Raw genomic sequence first — 25,566 nt, 5'->3', positions numbered from 1 at the left:
TTGGGATGAAGATCTACTCAGTTTTCACCATGTGACTCTATTTCCAACAAATTGATTATTTCTCTTGAATTTACTGCCTTACTTCTGTACTGTAGTTAACACACACACCAACATTTAATGCATTCAAAAAAATCAGTTACAAATGCTATAATATAATATTTTATACAAAATGATTTATTAAAGAACAACATTTGAACATTGTGAACTTAAAGCGTTTGGTTTAATTATTCAACAGGCTTGTAAAATGATTTTAAAATGTATGATGAAGTGTGGACAAAACCTCACATTTAAAAAAAACAAGAGGCAAAAGAATTTGATGTGAAATTTCAGGTGGGCACAGAGTGACTGTAAACTGATGTAGAAAGAAAAGGAAATGAAAAACGTGGTTTAAAAACAAATCCCCTTATAAATAAATTAATAATATAAATGACTGTATTAAAAACAGATGAATGATAAGGGCAGTATAGGTTTTACTGAATACACACAATGAATAAGTTGCGGAGAGGGGCGTGGCCCTGCAGCTGATGAAGCCGTTCACCGAATCGTTTTCCACAAGTTAAACATTTGTGACGAAAACCCTCAAATAGTGAATGTGAAATCCCAGCAGAAATACAGCTGATCAGTAATATCTAGTGAAATGCTCGTTGACACTGGAAACACTCACATGGACAGCTAAACTGATGGGGGCAAAATGCTCCTTCATCCATACGAGCCTCATCTTTACCTGAATGTCTGGCTCCTTATAGTGAATCACGTAGTTCTCACCGTCGTAGTCATAACAAACCGGCGTCGTTTCTGGCGCCATGGAAACAGGCGAGCTGAGACACTTGAAAGGTTTCCCGAATTCGTCCAGCAGAGTCAGGCTCATGATGCAGCAGTTCTGGCGAGAAGCCGAAAAGTGAACATGTAATTAAGCATGTGTTTTTTTGATTTCATCGTGCAGCTACTAAACACTACAATCACATAAACAGCGTGAAAGTTTTCTCCACTTCTATCCAGCAAACGTTTATTCACCCTGTTACACTAGAAGACTGTTAAATTTCATGATAAAATGAGACTTTAACTGTGTTCCTTTAACCCAAGGCGTGAAGAAGTTATTTTAGCCCGACTGCTCGATGATTCTAAAATGAACCGTGAGCAGCGGAGCGTACTTTCAGATGTTTTGGAGGATGCATTTCTGTTTTCCTTAAACAAGTAGTGAAACAGTGTTTGAGTAACCAACAGTCCATGTCGTACCTCCACTGTGCCCTGCAGGGCTTCACATCTCCAAGGCAGGGTGACGTGGCCAGACAGACGTATATGCCCCAACTTGTTCCCGCTAAGGGTAGTAAGCCGGACCAGTCCATCAGAGATGTTATCTGGTCAAAGACAACACCACACACACGTATGTTTTTACACTACTAGAATTAGCATTTTAGTGTTAGGTTAACTTCATTAGTATGAAATCAAATCTGTGAGCATCAGGGTATATTCAGCTTGAAGAAAATTACTTGAGAACAATTTAAAACATTTTTGCATCTCCTGAATTTAATCTATGAGCAATACAACAATTGTCAAACAGAATTTCTTAGTGAACATAGATAATAAAGTTATTTCTAACATTCAAAGGATGTATTTGCAATACATACAACATATGCAGTGAAATGCAACGAAGCATATTCTTGAGACAATGCTAAACCCAGGGTGCAATAAAAGCTGGACATTGTCAGAATATAAAGATGTGGATTAATTGGTTGACACCCTGAACAGCTTAATTTAAAAACAATTGTCTCTGGGATGTCATGGAGTAGGGCAAAGACAGTGTGAACTAACTGGGTTATAATGATTTTTCAAACTAAAGTTTTTTCTTTCGTTAGTATTTAATGTGTTGAACCTTGTAATCAGTCATTCAGTCTATTTGAATGGAGAAACGCAGTCACTCTGCTGTGTGTTGTTATCATCATGTGCACCACACTGAAAATGGACCCGAGAAAGCAAAGCACTGAGTGGCCTGATGAGACTAGAATTTTAGACAAGCACGTTCAAGTCAAAGGCTATAAAACCATCCCCAAGCAGCAGCGTGTTGCTGTGAGAACAGCTGCAAATATGATTAAGACTGCCAGGGTTGCCATCACACGAGGAAAATCGACCGCAGATCGAAGACAAGGACGGTGTGTATGGAAGACAGAGTCAAAGTAAACCTCCAAAGAGATACAGACTTAATTGCGAGGTCTAGGTACACTTTTTGAGCGCTGTGGGCTCCTTAGAAGACGACCCAGGAGGACTCCACTGTTCAAAAAGAAACCAACATGCTCGAATGCTTTGGAGCGATGAGACTTTTTGGCAAGTCACATCAGCTCTGTGTTCACAAACAGAAAGATGAAGTTTCCAAGATAAGAACACCATCACCGCTGTGAAACATTAGGAAAGGCTGGGTTCGGTTTTAGGGCTGCGACTGGCTCAGGGTGCTTTGAATCTGTGCAGGGCACAATGAAGTCTAAAGACTATCAAGGCATTCTGGAGACAACCGAGATGCCCAGTGTCAGTGTGGCCCAAAACACACTGTTCAAATCACCCCAGAATGGCTGATCAACAAAATATTAGATTCTGAAGTGGCCGTCTATCAGTCCTGATCTGAATCCTATCAAACATATGCGGAAAGAGCTGAAACATGCAGTCTGGAGAGAGCACCCTTAAAACCTGAGACAGCTGGAGCACAAGTCTCTCTCACAGCTACAGAAGTCCTTTGTTTGCAGTGATTACCTCCAGGGGTTGTGCAATAAAACATTAGTTCTACGGTCTTACCATTTTTATCCATGCCATTTTCATTTGTTTTATTATGAAGAAGATTCTGTTCAATCAAAAGTCAAAAGAAAATTCGGATTTATATCAAATAGGGAACAAACAATCATGGGTGCTGATTACTTTTGTCAGTTTCAAGTTATTTCAGAGAAAATTGTGGGTTTCTTCTTATTTTATAGAGGCCAACTAATTCATATAACAAATATAACATAACAAATTCAAATACGTCTGTAAACATGTGTAATGTGCATGCAGTTTGTCACAACTGTAGGGCAAAAAATTAAATAACATTTTGCACATGCCTGACTAAAAATATCCAATTATACCAGGTGGCAGAAGACAGAAGTCAGGGGACAGAATACTAATGGCCTCAGGAAAGAAAATGTATCTATTTATAGTTGACTTCTGGCTCCACAGTCTTTATATTCATAAATTTGCAGGAGGAGGAACAAAATAATTAGGGCAGACAAACTCTGTAGATACTTTGGATTTTGTCAGCATCATTCATAGTGTGACTTAGTGAATATGAGTATAAATAGATTACCTCTGCAGCAGTAGAGCTGGGAAAGTCTTTCTGACATGAGCTCGCATACAGTGTTGTGGAGAGTAATGTGTAGTTGGTATCCATGGAGACCGTATTCAGGGTCTATGTCGTCAGGAGGGGGTTTGACTGTTGGCTCCACATAGGGACTGGAGGCAGAAAAAAAAAAAAGAGGGTAAATTAAACTATAATGAGTGGAGAAAACATTTAGAAGGACATTTCATTCGATAGACCTTTCAGAGGGTTTGTGGCCTGGAATCAATACTATACCGTAACTGTACTGTGCTCTCACAGGAAACCAGGAGAGGGTGCTATATCCACACTGAACTCAATTCCCAAGACGCATAATAGGTGTAGCACTATTATGAATGTTGTGTGGTCCTGATAATGTTCTATAATGAAGTGAGGCACTTTAAAGACCACAATATCACATATTCTGGATCACTTCTTATTTCCAGATAGATGGAGAACAACATACTGTATGAGCAGTTCAAAAAAAAAAAAAAAATGTTTTTCTTCCTTCCTGTTTCATTTGCAGGATTACAAGTGTCTAGTATCTAGTATATATGAGGGGGGTCCTGACCCTACCCTTATAGAAAAAACACACCAATTTCACACGTATTAAAACTCGTGATCACATGTGACTACATGTGTTTTGCCTTTAGGAAACGTGGTTATAGGACACTTTCATGGTGTAATTTGTGAAGCCTATGTAGATTCCCATGTGAAAAGTTTTCTGTATATTTTCTGCACGTTATCGTATGTGGCAAGATGTGGTAAACGTGTCATACGTGTGATCACATTTATCCCATCTGGGAAAACATGGGAACCTCTGATCTCGCAGAATCGTTTGAAATCAATCAATTTATTTCAGACTGAACACAACAAAACTCATTTCTACAATTATTTACCTGCTCTCTGTTTGGAGGTCTGCTAATAAATAAATTAAATTGCTGTCATGTTTGGCTAGAATTCAAACTTGCATGTTGTCATGTCCTCGTGGGAAATTATTCTTCAAAAATCCCTGGTGTAACTGGACCTGACACGACAAGAATATCATTCTTTGTATTTAATCCAGGGAGCTTCACATTATTGCCACAATGCTCTGGTGAAATACAAGTACCAGTGATGCCGACGCATCAAATCTCCCCCTGCAGTGCATCATAGATGGGTCACACCAGGAGCATCGCGTGACTCCTGTCAGTTATTACATTCTTTGTGAATTTGAGCCACAACCTTCTGACACACAGACACACCACGTGAACCAAGAATGTGAATAGGAGGCATCTGTTCTTGTGCAGCCTACCAAACAGAGGATCCCTGGGTGCTTCTTTCCACCAGCCTGTGGAAATGGAGGGTGACCATGACGAAGGCAACGGAGCACTGGTCCTACAAAAAAAAAAAAAAAAAAAAAAAAAAAAAGCCAAAGATGACATTTATTTTGCGATTAAAAATAAGTATCCATCGCGCTTGTTCAGCTGCTGTAAACAAATTAATTATGATTAAAAATGACATGGCTGCCTGTGAAGAAATTACCCTCCAGACACCGATGATGACGCCACACTGCAGCAACTTCAGCTGCACTAGTCTGTCCTCGCCAATGACCTGTGCGCTTTTAGTGAGAGCCTGCATGTCCAACGTTGCCATGAGTGACCTCCACCCAGGTCTGGCAGAGCAAGCAAAGACAACAAGTTTTTACTGAGAGAAGAGGGAACAGAGACATGGAGAGAGGGTGGGGATGGATGCCGTCTGTCTTTACATCTTTATGCCCGGGCATTTGAGGGCTATCCTCCTGACACCGTGGATCTGAAGGGTGGAAATCTGCTGGTAGTCGGGCATGTAGACTCCTGCGCTCCAGGACAGTGTCACAGAAGCATTAAAAAAGTGGGAGCAGCTCAGCTCTAAAGTGTTCTCCTGCCCTGACTTATCAGTGACCGTCAGTTCCCAGGTGAGGTTCAAGTTTCTAGAGAGAGATAACACAATGCAGAATTATGGCAAAAGGATTTTTAGGATGCAATAAAGGCACGTAGAGCACAGTGTGGTGGCTGAAGTTATCAGGCTCCCTACTGTATAAGGTGGAAAACGGCTGACTCTCTGTTCCTTAAAAGCCACATAAAGATGCCAGTTGAATTACTGAACAAAATCTTCAATTCATTCCTTTGGCCAGTGTTAAGCAAAGCAGTCTGTTGCTTTTTAAATCAGGAAAATCACGAGTTTAATGGCTGTTTCGTTTCATTCGTCAGCTCCACGGACTAGTATAACTCCATTTAGGCTGTTCTTGCAAATGAAATGATATGCAACGAATGGAATGTAACCACAGCTGTTGTGATAAATCTCTTGATCCAATTCTGTCTAAACTGTGATTCAGGGCTACCCCCACTGTGATGCAGCCGGTGTCTCGCTGAGGCACCATCCAATATCAATTAAGTGGGGAAACAAAGCTAAAAACTGGAGCAGCCCAGGGGGCCCCAGATGACCCAGGGGATTTCACTCTGCACTGTCTGTATGTGTGATGTCTTGTGAAATGATTATTACCAAGGTAAATCGCATGCTCCTCAGTGTCTCTAACAGACAAACCCCCACAGGGAATTGTCTGAGTTGGTGAGAGGAGGGAGGAAGGGGAGGGTGGGCGTGCATTCTAGTGTGTGTGTTGTGGATGAAGGGTTGGGGGGGGGGGGGTAAGTAATTTATTTCAACAATTCAGACAGCCTCTGCAAGGAACACAATTATTTCTACTTCCCCCCTGTACCACAGCGACTGCCACAGAACTCAAAATTGAGTGCTGCACAGCCTCTAATCAGAGGTTATAAAAACACAGCAGAAACCGCGGTGGAGGTGGTGAGGGAGCTTTCCCCTGCGAGCCGGCATCCCCCTGAGCAGACATCACATTCAGACAGACACCTCCTATCTCACCTTTAATAAAAAAGTGTCATTAAGTGCGGTATGAAAAACAAACCACTCTTTGTTTTTGATTGCCAGCAGCTTGAACTGTCCTCTAGTCTTTACCCTTGAACTTTTCTCGACAGCTGGGGAAGATCTTCAAAGTTTTTAATGTTTTCTAACCACAAACAGTGCAGGGATGCCTCACACAGCTGCCTCCAACTGTAAAACAAGCTAGACATGCTAAACAGAGGGGAAAATACAGATTACAACATCGCATATACAGTAGGATTCACACGCCTCCTTTCAAGATAAAGCAAACTATAAAACTAATTGAATACCAAATTAGATTAACTCAAACACAACACGTGTCCCTAGTGTCTGCTAAATTAAATCAAGTGGGCGGTAAATTAAACACATAACTTCACTCAGGGTATCGATAAACTGGGGTGCCACCGTATCATGTTTTATGATACGATCAATTCTCAAATTTGTGTTGTGTTTAAACCCCCGACTGCTGGATAACGGTGTTGTAATCTGTCTTCAGCTATTTGTCTCCTTTACTCCAGTGTAACAAAGTTAATTCAGACAGGAAGTACAATATACTATGACAGGAAGCTGCGTATAGAATTTTCCTAAAATGCGTTTTGTTTTGTTTTTTAAATCCCAATAAATCACTTTGCTTGCAAGTTTTGCGATATTCTGAATTGTAACCTCTGTATAAAAGATACATTTTGTACCAGCAGATTTTTTTTTTTTTTTTTTTTTGCCATTACACAAGCCCTTCCCCTCGCATGCTTTTTCTAAACTGATTTCCAAAAGTGACTCTTGCCTCGCTTCGTCTCTTGCCGTACCTGAGAACTCGCTCGGTTTGGCGGGGTAGACCAGTGTGACTGCTGATTTGTTCCAGATGTTTATTCCACTTGTACATGTCACATGCAGCTCTGGTGTTGAAGTACAGCCACTTCCAGGAGATCTCAGCTCCGTCCTCCATCTTCAACAGCAGCTTGTCGATGCACTCGGGTCTCCGCTTTTTATGCTTGCCAAACTCTGCTGTATAGATCTTCTGCCACAGAATGCTGCGTTGAGGGATATTGGAAGGTCGAGAACGTAGGTCAGTGGAAAAAGTTGATGAACAAAAGGTCTCATTATATTAATATGTCTGGTATGCTAACATGTTACAGGTCCGCTGTTCGAAGGTGCCAAAACATTTTCTGGAATTTCTTTTAATGGGTTGAATAGGAATTCTGCTTTAACAAATTCAATGGCAGATTGTGGTCCGTTATATGAATAATCTTAATCGTTAAAAATAATGCCTCCGCGTATGCGATAGCCATAGCTGGCGGCATATTAAATTATGTTTTTTTTTTAATGTTTTCGGGTTGTCTGTCCAGCCGTACGTCCGTCTGTCTGTCCTGTCCTGTTCCTGTGAACGCAAAATTTTGAAGAATACCTTAATGGTATCATCTCAACTTTGGCAAATAGATTGACTTGGTGCCAAGGATGAACTCATTCGATTTCATGGGTCAAAGGTCAAGGTCACCGTGAGCGCAGTTCGACACGTTGAAATGAACATTCTATTCAAGGAACGTCTGGATGGAATTTCCTTCAAATGTGGCACAATCGTTCACTTGGCCTCAAGGATGAACTGGCAAGACTTTGGGAGTCAAAGGTCAAAGTTCAAGGTCACTGTCTCCTCACATTGACCCATACTCATGAACACATTATTTAAGGGCCTGAAGGGAATGTTTTCACATTTGTCACAAATGTTCACTATGCCTCAGCAATGAACTCATTAGATCCAGGTTTCAGGGTTCAAGTACAGGTGAAAAACTTGAACCTCCCAAACTTGTGTGAATATTGTCTTTACTTGCTGTTAGATTAGATAAACCTATCTGCCTATCTGTTATTGTGTATCTGACATCGAGTGGATTTTGTACTGACAAGCCGTGGATGACACTTACTTATCGTTGGCAAGCTTATCGAACAGCTTATTGATGTGGCTGATGCTGAAAAGTGCGGAGGCATCCAGGTATGACAGAATCTTAATCAGGATCTCAGATGGCAGTCTGCGGAAGAGGTAATGAGACATGACTACAAGGAAGTGACACCAGTGTTTACATGCCTCATGTTGTTCAGTTTGCAGCCTTTGTGACAAATGTGTTCTGAACAGGCTCCTTGGCAATCGTATCATACACCTCTGGCAATAAAGACAAATCAACTACACATCGATATTCTCATGTAGGAAAGCTGAATATGAATATGTGTATTGTAAAGCGCTCATGCAAGATTTGAAGTTAAAAACACGCCTAAATCACATGAAAACTACTGAAAATGGCACCGTTTTTTTTTGTATTTGAAGTTGTCATCCAGATGAGAGATATTGATCGAGTTTGTTTACTTACACCTGATGATGCCACCGCTGTCCAATTAAACTACTTGAGTGAGTAATATATTCGTGTTCGTATTACCTGCCTGGTCAATCACTGACATTGACCTGCATTTGAAAAACTAGACGAAACTACTTCAAGACCAAATTAATAAATCATGCTGCGTGGTGTTTTAACAAGGGGAATGATACACAGTTCAGCTTTAAAGTTCAAATTATTCAAATAGTTAACCTCTCGCTGACACTTGGAGCTGTGAACATACAGAGGTGCTGATTTTTTTTGTGTGTGTGTGTAAATGCTGGCATTTATAATGGTGAAAGAGAAGAAGATGACTAGAAGTAGTGATAACACAAGTCAGAAGATAAACTTATGTTGCATAGAAGAGCCACAATATTGCCAGAATAGACCTCTTAATATCTATATAAACAATGCTGAATTCATAAAATGATTGCGTATTCCATACATCGAAACTAGCGTTAAAATTATATGTTACTTTATTGATGATTGATGAGTGGATCAACATTAGTAACCCCTGATCAGCAACAATTTGGATCTGTCAAATCATTTCGTCAGAAATCGAAGGAAACCAAAGGACAATTTTGACCTCATGATGCTACAACATACTCCTGTAGGGGAAATGTGTTCCAGGCATGTTGTATTATTTTAGTCTGGACCAAAGTGGCAGGCTGACCTAAATAAGACCGTTGAGCCATGTCACTTGCACAGCTAAAAATGACAGTCAGTGGGCACTGCTTTTTCTCTTGGTTCTTGTATAAATACAACGACTTTAGAGTCATGATCAGACACAATAATCAATCTGAACTGAAACCGAAACCGTGACTATCGTGATTCACTTTTTTTTCTGATGTTTGGCAATGGTTAACAGATTCATGAGAAATATAATGATGAAAATAATTTGCGAGCTGCAGCCTTGATCTGAAATAGATAATTGCATTAATGCACCATGCACTTTTAGAGGAAGTACTGTTTTCATTGTTTGAAGATGTATTCACCCAGAAAACTGTGACCAGTGTTCAAAAAGTTGAGACGGAGGGAAAGTGTGCTCTTTCAGCTTTTGAGACAGCTTCTTAAAAAAAATTTAAAAAAAAAAATAACATCGAAAATTCTACTTTCTTGAGCATATTAAAATTCAAAAAAGAAAAATACTCTGAATATTAAGCTGTTTTTAAAGTATCACATCCTCTTTTTTTTTTTTTTTTTTTTTTTTTTAGCAGTTCACATATAAGAAATGACAGAAAAAGCGAGTTTATACAGATAAGTAGTTAATAAATCAACAGTGCTAACTATGTCCTAGTGTTTCACTGCTGTATTACAGCCTATCTGAATGGGAAATTGCTTAATTTGAACACGTTGTCTTCCACCTGTATTGATTTGTACAGTGCTTCCGGTGCTTTGCGGTGATACGTCCCTTTAGACCCTGATCTGCAACCGTTTCTGAACACAGCCTGGTTGAAGTGCAGAGTACAAATAACAGACACGAAGTAAACGTGAGCATGTTCTGACAGATTACCTTCCCAAAAAGTTAGGAGTTGATTCTGATGATTTTTTGCCAGTTCTTCTCGTCGTCCTAACAAGCTCCAGTCTGGAGACGACCGCTTTCGACGTCGCCATTTCTTTCACTGGTCCCGACCACCTCGTTAACGGCAAATACCGTTAGATAACGTTAATTTAAAGCCGCGTTTGTTTTGACAGCGCCTTTGCTGACAGTCCTCGGAGTATAACGCTGGAAAACTAAAATGTGCAAACAACTTTCTTCTCCTTTTCTGTTGCCACATCTGTGGCAAAGAACAACGGCGGGAGCGTTGCTGCTGAAGCGTTTCTGAACTGTCCGCTTCTTGTTGCCATGGTGACCTCCGCTCAAGTTCCTTCCGCGAGGATAACCAAATCTTCCGGTGCGGAGTGTTACCTGCGCCTTCAAAATAAAAGCAGATGAATAAATGACTGTGATCAAACACTATATTGTGTTTTAGTTTTGATTTTACACAGCTCGATATCCCTGACCATCTTTCTGCAATTAAAATTAAAGGGGTGCGAGAGTAATTCAGCAATGTCCATCCAGTTAGGTGGGGTTCGCAACAGACATTAAAAACAAAATTGTTAAAACTGAAGCAGCAGAGGCTGCAATACATTCAGTTTTCTTAAAACACTTAATTTCCCATATTGCAACTTGACTGGTCTTTTATTAGAGGACTTTTTACAAGCCCTTGTTACTCCACCCCCTCCCAGTCTAACAGGCTTTCTGTTGTAAATGTACAGATTTAAAAAAACAATCTGAGATAAGCCTGATGACATAGCCACCTGTGTTAATGTCTCAGACTTGAGCAAGTATTGCTAACTACTGTGCTAAATTCACTTGGTCCAGAGAAGCACCTGGACCAGCTCCACCCTAGTGAAGTCCGACATTGTGTGAAGGTTACGATTAGGGTTAAGATTAGGGTTCGGGGTTAGGTCGAGACAAGCTGACTGACAGTTCAATAACCAATCATAGCAGTGCGCGCTGTCTTCAGGTGGGGCTGGACCTACTATATAGAGGTGAAGCTGGACTCGGTCCTGCCTCACCCAATTGCTCTTCTCCGGAGCTTCAGAGGACATCAGACAACAGTTTTAACATGCAAGGTGATGCTCACTATCTTATAAACCTAATATAACATCAGTGGGGTGCCATCAACTACTGGGCTACCAAACCGAACTGTGCATATTAGAAAGGTGAAACCACGCAGCACAATCATTGATTGATTGGTGGATAACAAAACAAGTTTCACCAGGATGGGGGAATTATTTGTTCAAATAAATCGATAAGAGTAGAGACTCACATGTTGCACTGACTTACTTTAATTTCTGGAGGCTTTGCCGTAACAACATGTATCTGAACCCTTACCCCAACTCTCACCCCAACCCTGATTCAAATCGTACCTATAAAATTTGGTGGTTTATTTTGAAGGAAGAAACTGTTGTCCTAAAATTTAACTGAACAAATCGATTCCAGTGCCCACAATGTGACAAATACGACTACACACGCACACAAAGTAAAGCCTGTCACTGTAAGTTTTAGCAGGCACAGTACAGCCTGCTATAACCTTTCTCTGGGTTACCAATATAACTCATCAGGGTGTTCGCCCAGCTCTTGTAGGGGAGGAACAGGCAAGATTGATGCTATTTGCCTCCCCAAGATAGAGGTCACATCGTAGTGATGCAAGACAAGAGAGGCATAGCACAATCTCCCTCCCTCTGTCTCTTCTCTCTCCTGCCTCTCTGTGAGGTTTCGTTCAGTCCTGCAATGAGAGAGAACTCACAAATAAAGCAGTTTGGGAGTCTGACCTCATTTCAAATATGAAAATACAGACACAATTATAGCTGCACACAGACAGATGGACTGGCAGACAGATGGGACAGGCAGATATTTATTTTAAAGTGGGTATGTTAGACATGGTGAAGCATATGGTGGTGTGACCACACAAAGTGGACCTCCTCTGACTTTTTTGTCTTTCATTATATGTATAATATTTGCAGCAGAGGTTTAAACAGGTATGGTAGGAATGTGGACTCACTTTCTTGTGACGGAAAGGTCACTAACGAAATGACTCTGTATAAGGAAAAATGAAATCTAAGTCACAAGTGAGAATATAAGTCCATGTGTAATAAGTACAGAAAAACACAAAACCAAGCAGATTGAAGATAAGTCCTTTGGTTTGCAAAAGCAGATGGCGCGCTTTAAGACCCATCACACAATCGACCTCCCCATTCCTGGAAGCCAGTAGGCTCTGCTAGCTGTCAGGGAAAATAACCATAATGCTGTTGTCAGTCTCGCCGATCAGCTTGCCCGATGGAAGTGAAGTCCCTCTTAGGGCAGCAGCAGCAGCAGCAGCCCCTGGTATAGTAATGCCATGTAAGCCACATCCCCTTTTCCTTGCATGTCCCCCGTACTTGACATTTGATGTTTTCTGTACTAGCTGTGTGTCCTTCTGAAGGCCTGGGGGCAGTTGTGGCTCTTGGATACCTGATGTCACTCTTCCGCATGGTTTGTCAGTCAGCTCTGACAGCGCAATGTTTGTCAGATGGGACTGAGAACGAAAGGAAGAATTAAGCGTGATTAAATCTAAAATAATGTGTTTTCTTTTCAGTGGAGGACTTGGCATGTATGGAAGCATTGTTTCACAAGTCACATATTTGATTTTGTGTCAGGTCTTTTAATGCTTATTCACAGTGGCATTCTGTACTTTCAGATTTGTTTCTTCCGCTCATCCCATCCATTTGCTTCCATGTATTTCAAATACTAATCCGAGCCCTGAATTGTAAGAAATACAGTGTTTTCGTCACACATTAACTTGAGTGGATGAAGATGAGGACAGTCTACACCCTGTGTAAATTTGAGCTCCATGCATAATTTAGCAATTTAGCATATCTTTAAGTAGGAAAACAGCAGCTCATTAAAGGTCTTACATGAGGGTTCACCACTTATGAAGCCCACTCTCAAACCATTCAGAGGTGTGAAGCACTGAAGGGACTCTCTACAAGGCCCTTCAAAGGATGATGACATGTCAGGAATTGAGAAGAAAAGGCTAAGGGTGGTACAGAGAGGTGCAGGTCATTCTCTGTGATGTGAGCATTTTTGAAGTGTCATCCGCTTTCAACTTCCTGATGGGATCTTTGTTGATTTGTGATGTGATCCTAAACGAATTCTCTGATGTGCCAGTATGCACACCATCTATCAATGAAATGTGGAAGCAAAATACCACACTAGTTTATTGTTTTAATCATTTTCATGCTTTAATTTTTACCTTTCATAAACCGAAACACAATCTGCACCATTTATATCCGCCACTGGATGGCGCACAAGGATCTGTATTGGCCTCATAAAATCGCTCGTTTAAGTCTCAAATTAGGAACATATACATGCATGCTGAATGTACCATACAACAGCAAGGTTATCCGCTGCAGCCCCCTTCATTTCGTATTAATCAGGGAGAGACATGAGGAAACCACTGCATATAAATAACAGACACACAGAGAGCAAGTGATCTTTGCCGTCCTTAGGGGGTCCTGAGCTCACAGCATTGAACTGTAAACAAACCCATTAGTCCACTCATGTGCTCTTAATTGCGGGATACTTCTGAGGAGTCTTGTTGCAGTGGCTACACACAAAGCATGGGCGTGAGTTGTCCCTCGAAAGAGAGCCCAGAGATTCTTGCTTTTTTTGCACCAGTGATCTGAGCGCTCAGTTTACAGTCTGGGAGAGACAGAGAGCATACCAGCGGGATGGATAGCACAGGTAGGTCGTGCTTTACCTTTTTCTCGGAGGAAACGCCTGAAAAGTGCTTGTTTCACTATATTTATCAAACAGACCGAGGGTAGATGATAGTAACAGCATTTTGGTTATTTTAATTTGGCACAAAGTGCTGCGGCGCACAGTTCTATCTGTAAACACTGCGCAGGAGCAGAAATAATAGGTTTAATCAAAAATGGAAAATTAGAAAACGAATTTCTTTAGTGTTACTATTTCGATTTTTGTACTTACTGATAGCAGCTGCTTTTCATTTTACGCACAAGAGTCATTTTACGCACATAATATATATTCAGTTTTAAACTATATCCAATTCCATTCCTGCTACTGTCTTACATGAAAACTTAATTATTTTCTCTCATATCATCAGGATTTACAACAGCTGTCTGAATACTCTCCCAAATTCAACTAAGACGCACGGGAGGGAGGGGAGTCTCAGCCGAAGAGAGTCTGTGTGCGTCTGTGTGTCAGAGGGTGTTTGAGAAAGTGAGGCAGCATCACAGATAGAGGAAGAGAGAGGGGAAGAGAAAAGGGACTAAGTCTGGACCAGGTGATCGAGTACTAACAAACCTCCAAGGGGCTGCCGGGTTGTATCAGTGTGCACGGGATCAGCGATCCAACCATGGTGCCAGCGCGCTGCCCGGGACCCTGTGCCGTCCTGGCACTGGCCCTCCTCTTGGGATGCGGCATGGTATCCTGCGTCGGCCAGAACGACACGGAACCCATCGTGCTCGAAGGGAAGTGTCTTGTGGTGTGCGACTCGAACCCTTCCTCGGACGGAGCGGTCACCTCCTCACTTGGCATTTCAGTCCGCTCCGCTGGGGCAAAAGTGGCTTTTTCCGCCGTGCGTGGAACCAACCATGAACCGTCAGAGATGAGCAACACGTCCATGACCATCTATTTTGACCAGGTCAGATGTCTACTGAATTTAGCTCGAACACACTTCACCGAGAGTCTAATATAAATCAGTTTTGGCGCAATATCTTCAATTTGCCGTGTGTGTAGAACTTGTTTAAGGTCATTTTTCGTTGCTTTTCTGTCATTGCTGACACTGTGAACTAAGCTCCGAATATCCCTAAACCCAAGGATATTGCTGATTTTTCTTTGAAAAGGGTTAATCTAATGCTGTGCGTAATTGGCGTGATTTGGAGATGCGCAGTCAAAACTAACGATCATCCATGCAGAATCATGTATCACGTATGCATCTTAGGCCTGCGTCGCATTTACGTATGCATTGAGTAGCTTATGATCAGACCTTCCAATAAGTTTTCACGACTGAGGTATTTGGACAGCGGCCTATTATACGCATCAAATTAGGAACCATCCCAAACTGCAACTGAAGCGCAGCCTAAAACATTTGGCAAACCTGACTCAGGCTCTCTGAGACGTCTCTCTGCAATCACTGTGCATAGGAGACACAAACCATACAATGCCAGAAAACAAGCTGTTGTGTAGAGTGAAGCATGCACTTGGGAAAAAAAATTAAGCACTGTTTCACTGCGCCCTTTTCTGGTCACAGGTTTTAGTGAACATCGGCAACCATTTCGATCTCAAAGCAAGTGTTTTCCAGGCTCCAAGAAGGGGGATTTATAGTTTCAGCTTTCACGTTGTGAAGGTCTACAACAGACAAACCATACAGGTGAGCAATTATGAAATAGTTGGTCTGCGTTCAGCATTTAAGAGATGGAATTTCAGTGCATATAATGAGCAAGAGGCTCAACTCCAAGCTTGTCTCTGCTGTTCCCTGCAGGTGAACCTGATGCAGAATGATTATCCGGTTATATCAGCATTCGCCGGTGACCAGGACGTTACGAGAGAGGCGGCCAGCAACGGAGTACTGCTGATGGTTGAACGGGAGGACCGGGTCTATCTGAAGCTGGAACGGGGCACCTTAATGGGCGGATGGAAATACTCCACCTTCTCAGGCTTTCTAGTGTTTCCTCTATAATCTAATGTGCGATGCTTCATGTCGCATGGGACTCTGCTTAGGTTGAGGAACAAAAAACATGCCATTTATTTTTAACTTAAATAACTGTCAGCCAAGGAAGCCGACGAATATCTGTATACCTACAATCGTCCACTATCTAGTCAAATATGAACGTTTCCTTGGAGTTTCATATATTCAAATCCATCAGTCAACTTTTACGCAATCTGGATGATTAAACGTATTGATCGGCCAGTGGCGTGCGCTTGTCGGGTACGTGGATTTTTTTTCCTTGCTTGGAAAACAAACTTTGCCGACAGACAAACGGGTGAACCTGGACAAAATGGACAAGGGAGAAGATGAGGAGTGGAGGAACTGATGTCCTGGACAGGCCGAGTGTGTTATGCTCTATTTTATGTTTGTATAGCCTTAAAGAATATATGGTTTCCGTCCAAGTGAAGTATATGGAATTATGGACAGCCAGAGAAGACGTGCTTTCACGCCCAAGGCATTTTTTTTGCACGAATGGAAGTTTTTTTCTTTATGTTTTGTGCTGTCAATGGTGTTGCGTTTGGATGCTGAACATATTGAAAATAAGCCAAATGTAGTCCGCCGACGAGTTTATTAAAAGAGAAAAAAGGCGACATATTTCAGCCACCAGAGACGACTTAGAGCCCTTTTATTAAAAAAAAAATAATAATTATATAATTTATAAAGTACATATTCACATTATTGTGTGTTCTACATTTCGGAATCTGCGTAGCTTTGACTGATTTAATGTTCAGTGACGTTGCTCACCAAATGTACATTGTGGAAATAATAGAATCCCTATATGTCCCGCTTAATAAAATATATTGTATTGTATAGGCTAAGCGCATTTATCACTTTTTATTCATATGACTTTATACTGAAAGGAAAACAAAATGGTTTGTAAATTAAGACAGACACGCTCAAAGGCCTCGAGAAGAAACAGATAACTGCGAGCAGCTCACTTTAGTCGCTGTCTGAGGTGCTGAAATACACCAACGGGCTTTCTATTAAAAAAAAAAAGTCACGTAGCAACACTTGTTATAAGTTAAAGACAGACGTGACATTTTTTTAAAATAAAAAATAGAGAATGGAAGTCAACTTTAATATTATCATATTCAGAGCCTGTTTTTGTTTTTCTCATTGGAAACTGTGATATGATTGTTAAAATCTGAAATCTAGCTTACCTTCATGAATACATGGTGACTGGAGCAAGTACTGCGAAGCGTACCTGAACGTCGATTTACTGCACAGCACGGCACTGGAGGCACGGATACAGAAATTGTTTTCTTAGTGAAGAGCCGAATCCCGCATAAAATAGACATTCACTAAAGCCATTAAAGCGTCACAAATATCGTCTAAAGTGTCGCCTAACAAGTGCAAACTTTTCAGACCCTGAGGTGTAAGTTTGTGTTTTATCACATGACTGGATTCCATCTATTTGGAAAATTAACGTTCTTTCGGATGACCCCCCCCCCCCCCTCTCTCTCTCTCTCTCATACACACTCACAAACACTCTTATGCTAGTCATACCCCCCCCCCCCCCCGAACTTCAAGACCACACTGGAGTCAAAATAATGCAGGTGACTCGGTCCAATCAGCAAAGGCAAAGTGCAAGAATCTAGCTTTTTTTAAAACAATTTTTTTTTTTTTTTTTTTTAAAAAAAAAATGGTATCAGACAATATGGCTGAGGAAAAACATGTTTTTTTCTCCTGGGAAAATTTTTAGCAATTTACCTGCGATAATATATTCAACAAAACTTATTTTATTAATTTAATTTACAGGTTTAAAAAAAAAAAAAAAAAAAATTCTGTGGGAAACATAAAATGTAAAATATGAAGGACATTTGCTGTCTTTTATGATGTGCAGTGAATGAGGTAAACCCAGGTGAAAGCCTTGATTGATTTCCCTTGTTAAGTCTGTGCCCATCGCAGATGAGACTTTGGGGGCAATTGAGATGTGGACTGAGCAGAAGCGCTGCAGCTCAATATCAAAAAGATGTCCCCATTGTTTTGAGCAATATTAGAAGTTGGAAGTTGCCTTGAGTCTTGAATTTTGCAGGTCAAGATAACTGATCTCCCTTCTGTGAGTCTATTGGATAAAAGTCTGTAAACTTGTGCTTCAGCTTACGTTGGAAAATTTAACCTTTTTTTTTTTTTTTTTTTTTTTTTAGTGCTGCGGGCCTCTGTTGTATTATGAAGTTTGCTGTGTTAACTCTAGGGATGCTCACCTCTGAACGTCCTGTATGAAAGCTGGGATTGAGTGTGCCTACAAACAGTATGACGCTACTGAAGCAGGTTCTTCTGTTGGAGGAAGTTTGAAAAGGAAAAGTAGAAAACCAATCACAAAACATGAATTTGTAATTACTTAACGTGAAATCCCATATGGATGTCACACCTCATCTTTGATTTGCTTAGATCTGTCTTGGATAATATGGATCATCTGCCAGTAAAAAAAAATATTGGGTCTTATTGGTAAAGTTGGTTGTGCCATTGAATTACCTTCTTTGAAAGTAGATTTAAATTGGTTTCGGTGGAGAAGTGTTGTCATCTTTGAAGGTCATGAAAAAAAGTTGAGAAAAATGCAGGAATAAGAGAATAAGGGCTGAATCACTGCTGAAATTCAGAGATTTTGTAAGGACAGATCTGTGTACAGTGATGGGTTTCTCAGTCAAGCTTAACACAGCTAAGACTTTGGTTGTAAAGCTTCACAAAACCCTGTAGTTATTTATTTCAGATTTTAGAATCGACAAGGGTCTTAAGTGACTAGATGAAGACTGTCTGATTGGTTGAGCCTCATAAATCTGATCCTCATCCTCACAATCCTCAAAATCTTTCTGTAGAGGAAATGTCCATTTAATACAAAGCCATCATGACATTGGCAGAAAAAAAAATCTTTTGTTTATGAGAAATGTACAAAAGCTGCCAGAAGAGTTAAGAGCCACATTGCAGCACTTCCTGATAATCTGTTGCTTGTTGAAACATATTGACACACCACCATGGCTCTGTGTCAACATAAGAAAACGTGCAAGTAACTCTTTGTTCAACCGGGCTTAAGAATGAACACCACCAGCTGCTGCATAGTTGACAATATACATACGAGCAACTAGAAACGAGTGTTTGCTTGCTTCCTCTTTTTTCCCCCTTTTTTTTAAGCATACCTTCATCTTGTGTATAACGGAACAAAACAGCTGAGAACAAAGAAAGAGACCTGCTGATAAGCTGCTGATGCCAGCAATAGGACAGCACAAAGCAGCACAAACTGCCAGCAAATCATCGTGATTTGGAGAGGCTGTTAAACTGGCCTATAAAGTGCTAATCGTGCCCATACCGGAATGAAATGTCAGTATCCAAACAATCCTCGCAGATAATTGAGATAGCCATCAGTCGAAAGTCAGTGCACATTGCAAATGAGACATGAAAACAAAAAACCTTTCTTGGTTATTGCATGATAATAAGTCTGACTAAACCACTTTTTTCATGTAAATAATCTAACTTTGATAGATGGGCTGATTAAAGTGTAGCAGTATTTGTTGAAATCCTTGTCTAGACAGACTGTTTGCAACTTAGTATGCATGTTGTACTCAAAACAAAGTGTCAACAACACTATTATTGCAAAAATATTGCTCATCTAACAGGACTTTTTGTTTGAAACAGTAACTGCAGAGGCACCGACAATATCAGAGAGTATAAATGTAAGATTTTTCAACTTCCATTGTACACCAGACTTGGGTCTGTTTTTATTGAAGCACAGATGGCATTTTACTGGGCTTTGCAGGACACATACCGATATTTACTAAACTTACTCATATGGCTTTTTAGCTTTTTATTTTCTCTTCCATGGCCATTAATAGAATATGTCCTCATGACACACATGTTTTGAGGGGACCCATGTACATGCAGGAATATCACAGGCCGGTGGGACCCTCGCAGTGGGGCGCGCTCTATGCATTGGCATTTAAATTATGTAATAGACTCATGTCAGTTATTCTTTAATGAGGGTGTTTTAGTGAGTAAACACCCACACAGAAGAAAAAACGGGAGTCACATTTACACTTATGACTACACCGAACACGCACACACACACACACACACACACACACACACACACACACACACACACACACACACACACACACACACACACACACACACACACACACACACACACACACACACACACACACACACACACACACACACACACATCTTAATTCCTGCTCATTCAGCCTTGAACAAAGTGGCTCCTATTTGAAAACATCTAAACATATCTTCAATCCACTGTAGAAAACAACATAAAAAAACATTTTAGAAATAAGAATTAATTCGCCTCGAGTTGATTTGAAAGCTGTCTTCTGAAGATCAAGACAGCTTTGACATTCATTTCAGTTCCTCTTGTAGTCGCTAAATGTTTAATTACATTGCCTTTGCATATCGTCAGTGGTTGATTTGTTCAATCTTAACAAGGATGATAGTTGGCAGGTTTAATGTCAGCTTTTCTCAGTTTTTCTTTTTACATGTTAGCGAGAAAACAAATTCATGCATCATCTGTGCAAATAGGATGAATGCCTCCCTCCTCCTCTTCCTCCTCCTCCTCGCATCAAAACATCCCCAAAATGTCTTTATTTGTAGTGAATGTCAAAGGCTCAAGGTCTTTTAGTGGGATAAAAAAAAACAACTAAAAATGAAACCTTGCTCTTGCTTGATGCTGAGACCCTTCCCCAGCCTTGCTTGCAGTACAAACAAGTTTCAGCTCTCCCTCTGCTCTGACATTATGCACCATTTGTGTCATAACTCTGCTGCTATGCACTGTTTATTTATTTAACTTCACGCCGCTGATATTCTTCCCTTACACATCAAAAATGCTATATATAACACCCTATTTAGTCTCGGATTCATTTCTAAATATACAAAAAAAAAAAAAAAAAAAAAAAAAAAAACAGCTGACACATTCGTTGATTTAAGTTTGATCTGTTTAAATATTTTTTTCATAATGTAGGTAAGGATAAATAAATCAGTGCTTTCACCTTGAAACATCTTTTCACTTGTCTGCAGAGTTCAGTCTTCACAGATTCTGGTAATAGTGCATTCTGAGGATAAGTTTGACCTCAAGTAGAGATCTTTCTCTCCTCTTACAGTCTTCTTCCCAGCTAACATTTACTTTCCCTTTCAGAGACCCATGGTCAAGGAAACAGGTTACGACCGCTGTCGGTGCACTGAGACCCTTAACAAATGGCTTCCTGACCCATCTTGAATCCAAACCCATGGTTAAACAGCAGAGGAGTTGAGCACTCTGAAAGCTGCAGAAGGTAGCCGAACAACAAGCTGCGCTCTTTAGCTATGAACTCCAAACTCAACAATTATTAAGTCATTATCTCTAAATGTGATTTTTGACCAGTGAGGCCAAGTTGGATGGCCTGTTTGGATTTCTTCAGAATTTCTATAGCTCATTCTTCTATTCTCTTCCAATGGGATCCAGTGAGGACATGCATTGTACCTTTTTCCAGTCACACACTGCCAAAGGAGATAGACCTTAACAAGATTTTCAACCTTTCCTTTTGATTGCAGATGAGCTAAATACATTGATATGCATGGGGGGAGGAGGAGGGGGGATCCTCAGAAAAGGTGTATTTTGCCGTAGACTCATTTTCTTCCAGTCCTAGTCCCTGTTATGGATGAAATTGCCTTAAGTGTGATTGTGAGCGTGAATAAGCCTTTCACAGCATTATTTTTATTCAAGCTGTTCCCAGGCAAACCACCAGGCAGTTCCTTTTGGGTCTGAAATGACGCTTAGGGGCCCACTCAATCTAATATCGAATGTGTCTGCGAGTTAAAAAGAATTGTATGCTGAATGTCAGGATTTATCACCAGCTTTAATAGCCCAGACCTCTTTATATCATTTTTAAAACCTCTTTCCATAGGTTTCCTTCCAAATGGGCCCTGCTAATTTCACGGGCCACAGTAATGGCCACTTTTTGTCAGCAGAACATCGAGACATAAACTGCGTGAATCAATAAACCACCTGTGCCCTCTTCTGCTGAGGAGCACTTTCATGCTGGCATCAAATATTTAATATTTAATGGCAAAACTACATTTGACCATTTATTTATATAAACCGTACATCCTGTTGAGTCAGAAATTTCACCTTCAGGTTTGATATTACAGTTGTGCGGTGACCTAGCTAATTTGCACTTGAATAGAAAGACACTGACACTTGAAACGGAGAATACACTGAGAGGATAACATGTGGCAGTGGCTTGTTAATAATGCATTTGTTCGCCAAACAAATAAATAGACGCATAACAGAGACAAACATCAGTCACAGAACCGCCTCTGTGAACAGGCCCATCCCTGAAGAAATGGATGGGGGGGGGGGAAGAAAGACAGAGAAAGTCTGTTTATTCCTTCTGCCACAGCCTGCAATATCCATACTGCTGAAACATGCAATTCCCTAAAGAAAATACAGGACCCCCCCCCCTCCCTCCCTCCACACACACACACACACACACACACACACACACACACACACACACACACACACACACACACACACACACACACACACACACACACACACAGACAGACAGTAGACAACACCGAGCTAGGCTTCCCCAGCTCATATGAGCAACTCCTTGATGTGATGGTTCCAATACATCATCTGTCGACACATTAGATTCAGGCACAGCAAGGCTGAGACAAAGCATCCAGGACCCAGCACCTAACCAGTTTAACTACATTCATTAGAATGGAGGGGGGGGGGGACTGTGCCTCAGCAATACTGGCTGCGATGGAGGACAAAACACACACTGTGAGTTGTTGATCCTCTGAATCACGGATACACACGTAGAAACACGCACACATGCAGAAACACACACACTTGTGTGCCGCTCATGTGCATACATAGTGATAGTGATAGACGTGACAACACTGCAGCAGCAGTGGGACTATTTTTACAGGTGTAGGTGTGGATTCTTATGGTCATTTTATAGATTATTTGGAGGAGATACAGCACTGGGTTTAGTAAGGTTGCATTTCTTGTGCCTGTAACTGGAAATAAACATCACCAATCACAGCAGAGAAACCAGTATACAGTAGTGATATTACTAATTGAAACAGATATAGCTCAGGATTTCAGTCTTTATTTCAGTTTGTTTTCTCAGCAGATGAGACCAGAAATACCACCAGTCAGACATCACCTGTTCGTTTTTTTTTTTTTTTCATTTAAATTTTATGCACGCAGTTTTATAAAAAAAATAGTGTGCTTTAAAAAATACAATAAAAAAAAGACAAGCTAAATAAAAGACACAATCATCAGTGGATGTGAAAAGTCAAAGTGTCAAAAACACATCAAACCTTTCTATAAAGTGATTTTCATCACCCTACAAATGTTAATAGTACGCTCTGCTGTAGATTATGGCATTCACCCAGCTCTGTGATGGAATGTGGAGTATGTACAACTACACAAGACCTGTTGTTCTGCACTGTTGTTCAACACTGACAGAGACGCGAGATGCTTACTTATGGCTCTGTAGTGCTTTATAGACAGACCTGCTACAATACCATCTATCTAGGTCGCATGATAGGACCTATACAAAAAATCAGCCTTTAATGAAGCACACAATGCAGTTATATGGAGAATCTCAAGAATTAGAGCTGAAAAGGATAAACCATATGTGGCCAATACTGATTTTTATCCTCTGGTCATGTTTGATGTCACGTGGGCTCATTTTTATATGAGAATTAAGCTGAACTGAGAACTTTTCAACACATAGTTAATGAATGGAAATGGCTCATATTTATGCAAAGAGGAAAGTTATTATTCCCATGACACAGGAAATGTTCACGAGGAGCCAAATTTAGAGCAGTTTATGCAGCGCTTTCTCACCTTACAGAGATTGAAGCTCATTACAGGAAGTAGCAGTGGCAGATATGGCACAGTGAGTTTTAACAACTGCAATAAATACCTTGCTAAACTCTACACATTTCGACTCGGTAAACAAACTATTACACGTGCAATCTTCTTTTTCCACAATCATTATAATATGGTTTCAAAATTTAAAAAAAATAAAAAATAGATTGAAGTAAATATTTTAGACATCAGTGCTTTAAATTTACTTGTCATAAACACATTTAAATATTTGCAGAAAAGCACTGTTTTGATTGTTGCTTTATTTATGCTGCTTACTTTTATTTCTTGCCATTAAAAAAGTGCTTTTAGGTTTGCAAGTCTGCATAAATATTTGAATATCTGACAGTAAATTTGAAAATGTTTGGGGAGCGGGGAGGCAATTAAGCACAGCATTGTCATCATTAAATGAAAAACGGACTCCTATCAGTGGCAACAACACAACGTAAAACAAAGATTAGAAAGTTCTTATGTGGAAAAGATGCCAGTTCATTGTTTTAAATTGGTGACAAAATTATACTTGACCTTTTTTTGGTTTGAAAATAGTTAAGGTGATAAAATTAAGCAGGCTGCACAATCTTGCATAATTATTGTTCATCCACAGACAAGAAAGTAAAGCTAAAAGTGAATCTCAGGTTCATGGTAACTCACCGGTGTTGTGACTAGAAACAATGCTGAAAACAAGATACATGTGGACAACCTCAGACATCATTATTTCTGTCCTAAATAGGCCGTTTTCCTGCAGTCCTAAATGATGCTGCCTTTTACTAATGATGATAGCAGCTCAGGATGGTCACTGCCTCTACCTGCTCTCAGAGAATTGTTTTGGACACACACCTACATGCTTTATTTTAGACAAAGAGACATGTCATAAAATATAACCGTTTTTTTGTGTTTTTTTAATAATCTTCACAGATGTGTTCCTGCAAAAGCTAGACATTTAACCCTTTCTGGGAACTTGCCAAATCCTTCTTTTGTTGCTGTTGTGGTTTCAGCACCCCATTTATTGGCAGATTTTTGGTCCCGACTGGTTGTTCCAGCTTCACAGTACAGTACATTACACTATACTCAGAGGAATTGTAAGTGTCAGGAGAAATAGGATGGATTTAAAGAGCTCCTGCATTTCTCAATAAAAAAGGGTTTTACAGGGGAAATATACATTTCAAGAGGGTAAATGTCTTTTCAATGGACTTGATATTCATGTCATTACTGTTTGCCTATACACCTATTACAAATTCCAGTATTGACAAATTGCATGTTTCAGCAGGATAGATCAATGTCTCCATGGAAAAGGAAATAAAAGCCTGAGCATGTCAAGCTCATCTCATGATAAGCATATGGGTGGAGAGGCTTATGGAGGGATTGAATTGAGCCTGTGTTCATTTGAGTTTCTCTGCCTCAGGCAGCGCGGGGGACCTTGAGGAATGCTACAGGCATGTTTAAGGGCAAAACAAAAAAAAGAAAAAAGATGGGAACTGGGAGGCTGCAAAGTGGAGTTAGGTCTGTGATCAGTCCAATGGAGTGAAGATGGAAATTCATCTCACTGTCAATAATATCACATTCATTTCCCCCCACCTGACATTAGAAGCTCGAGGAAGGAATATGTTTTCCATAATTACTCAAAATAAATAATGACATTTAAAGGAGTAGCTTGACATGATGGGAAATAGATTTGGCTTTTTTGTTGCGTTTGTTGTTGTTGGCTCATGTCTGTACTGTAAATATGTAGCTAATAATGTAATTTTATTGTCATGTACTTGCGTGAAGCACTTTGAACTGCCTTGTTTTTATTGTCTTTTAAATGCAATTTCAATT

General features: G+C 40.4%; 2 protein-coding genes across 2 annotated transcripts; one reads left to right on the top strand and one right to left on the bottom strand.

Annotated features, from left to right (window-relative positions):
* Nucleotides 1-188: 188 nt before the first annotated feature.
* fbxo15 (F-box protein 15) lies at nt 189-10,428 on the bottom strand. Its single transcript, XM_069705586.1, has 9 exons — nt 10,124-10,428; nt 8,167-8,271; nt 7,057-7,281; nt 5,082-5,285; nt 4,859-4,988; nt 4,629-4,711; nt 3,326-3,471; nt 1,237-1,358; nt 189-880 (listed from the first exon to the last, which is right to left on the bottom strand). The coding sequence occupies exons 1-9, from the start codon at nt 10,222-10,224 to the stop codon at nt 620-622; spliced, it is 1,377 nt and encodes a 458-aa protein (XP_069561687.1). The 5' UTR covers nt 10,225-10,428; the 3' UTR covers nt 189-619.
* Nucleotides 10,429-13,585: 3,157 nt separating this feature from the next.
* On the top strand, nt 13,586-16,690 carry cbln2b (cerebellin 2b precursor). Its single transcript, XM_069705482.1, has 4 exons — nt 13,586-13,882; nt 14,265-14,804; nt 15,414-15,533; nt 15,645-16,690. The coding sequence occupies exons 2-4, from the start codon at nt 14,517-14,519 to the stop codon at nt 15,840-15,842; spliced, it is 606 nt and encodes a 201-aa protein (XP_069561583.1). The 5' UTR covers nt 13,586-13,882; nt 14,265-14,516; the 3' UTR covers nt 15,843-16,690.
* The last annotated feature ends 8,876 nt before the right edge of the window (nt 16,691-25,566 follow it).

The sequence above is a fragment of the Brachyistius frenatus genome, unplaced genomic scaffold (genome assembly GCF_029030835.1).
Source record: "Brachyistius frenatus isolate BFR_SWC_R1_liver_20210118 unplaced genomic scaffold, ASM2903083v1 Contig_57, whole genome shotgun sequence".
Lineage (NCBI taxonomy): Eukaryota > Metazoa > Chordata > Actinopteri > Embiotocidae > Brachyistius > Brachyistius frenatus.
This window is presented reverse-complemented; position numbering and strand designations above follow the sequence as displayed.

Excerpts from the sequence above, each read along its gene's own strand:
- fbxo15 (XM_069705586.1), bottom strand. The coding sequence starts at position 10,224 with ATGGCGACGTCGAAAGCGGTCGTCTCCAGACTGGAGCTTGTTAGGACG. Across the intron at positions 8,272-10,123 it reads ACTCCTAACTTTTTGGGAAG|ACTGCCATCTGAGATCCTGA; the intron begins GTAATCTGTCAG and ends CCTCTTCCGCAG. Across the intron at positions 4,989-5,081 it reads AAATGCCCGGGCATAAAGAT|ACCTGGGTGGAGGTCACTCA; the intron begins GTAAAGACAGAC and ends TTGCTCTGCCAG.
- cbln2b (XM_069705482.1), top strand. The coding sequence starts at position 14,517 with ATGGTGCCAGCGCGCTGCCCGGGACCCTGTGCCGTCCTGGCACTGGCC. Across the intron at positions 14,805-15,413 it reads TGACCATCTATTTTGACCAG|GTTTTAGTGAACATCGGCAA; the intron begins GTCAGATGTCTA and ends TTCTGGTCACAG. Across the intron at positions 15,534-15,644 it reads ACAACAGACAAACCATACAG|GTGAACCTGATGCAGAATGA; the intron begins GTGAGCAATTAT and ends TGTTCCCTGCAG.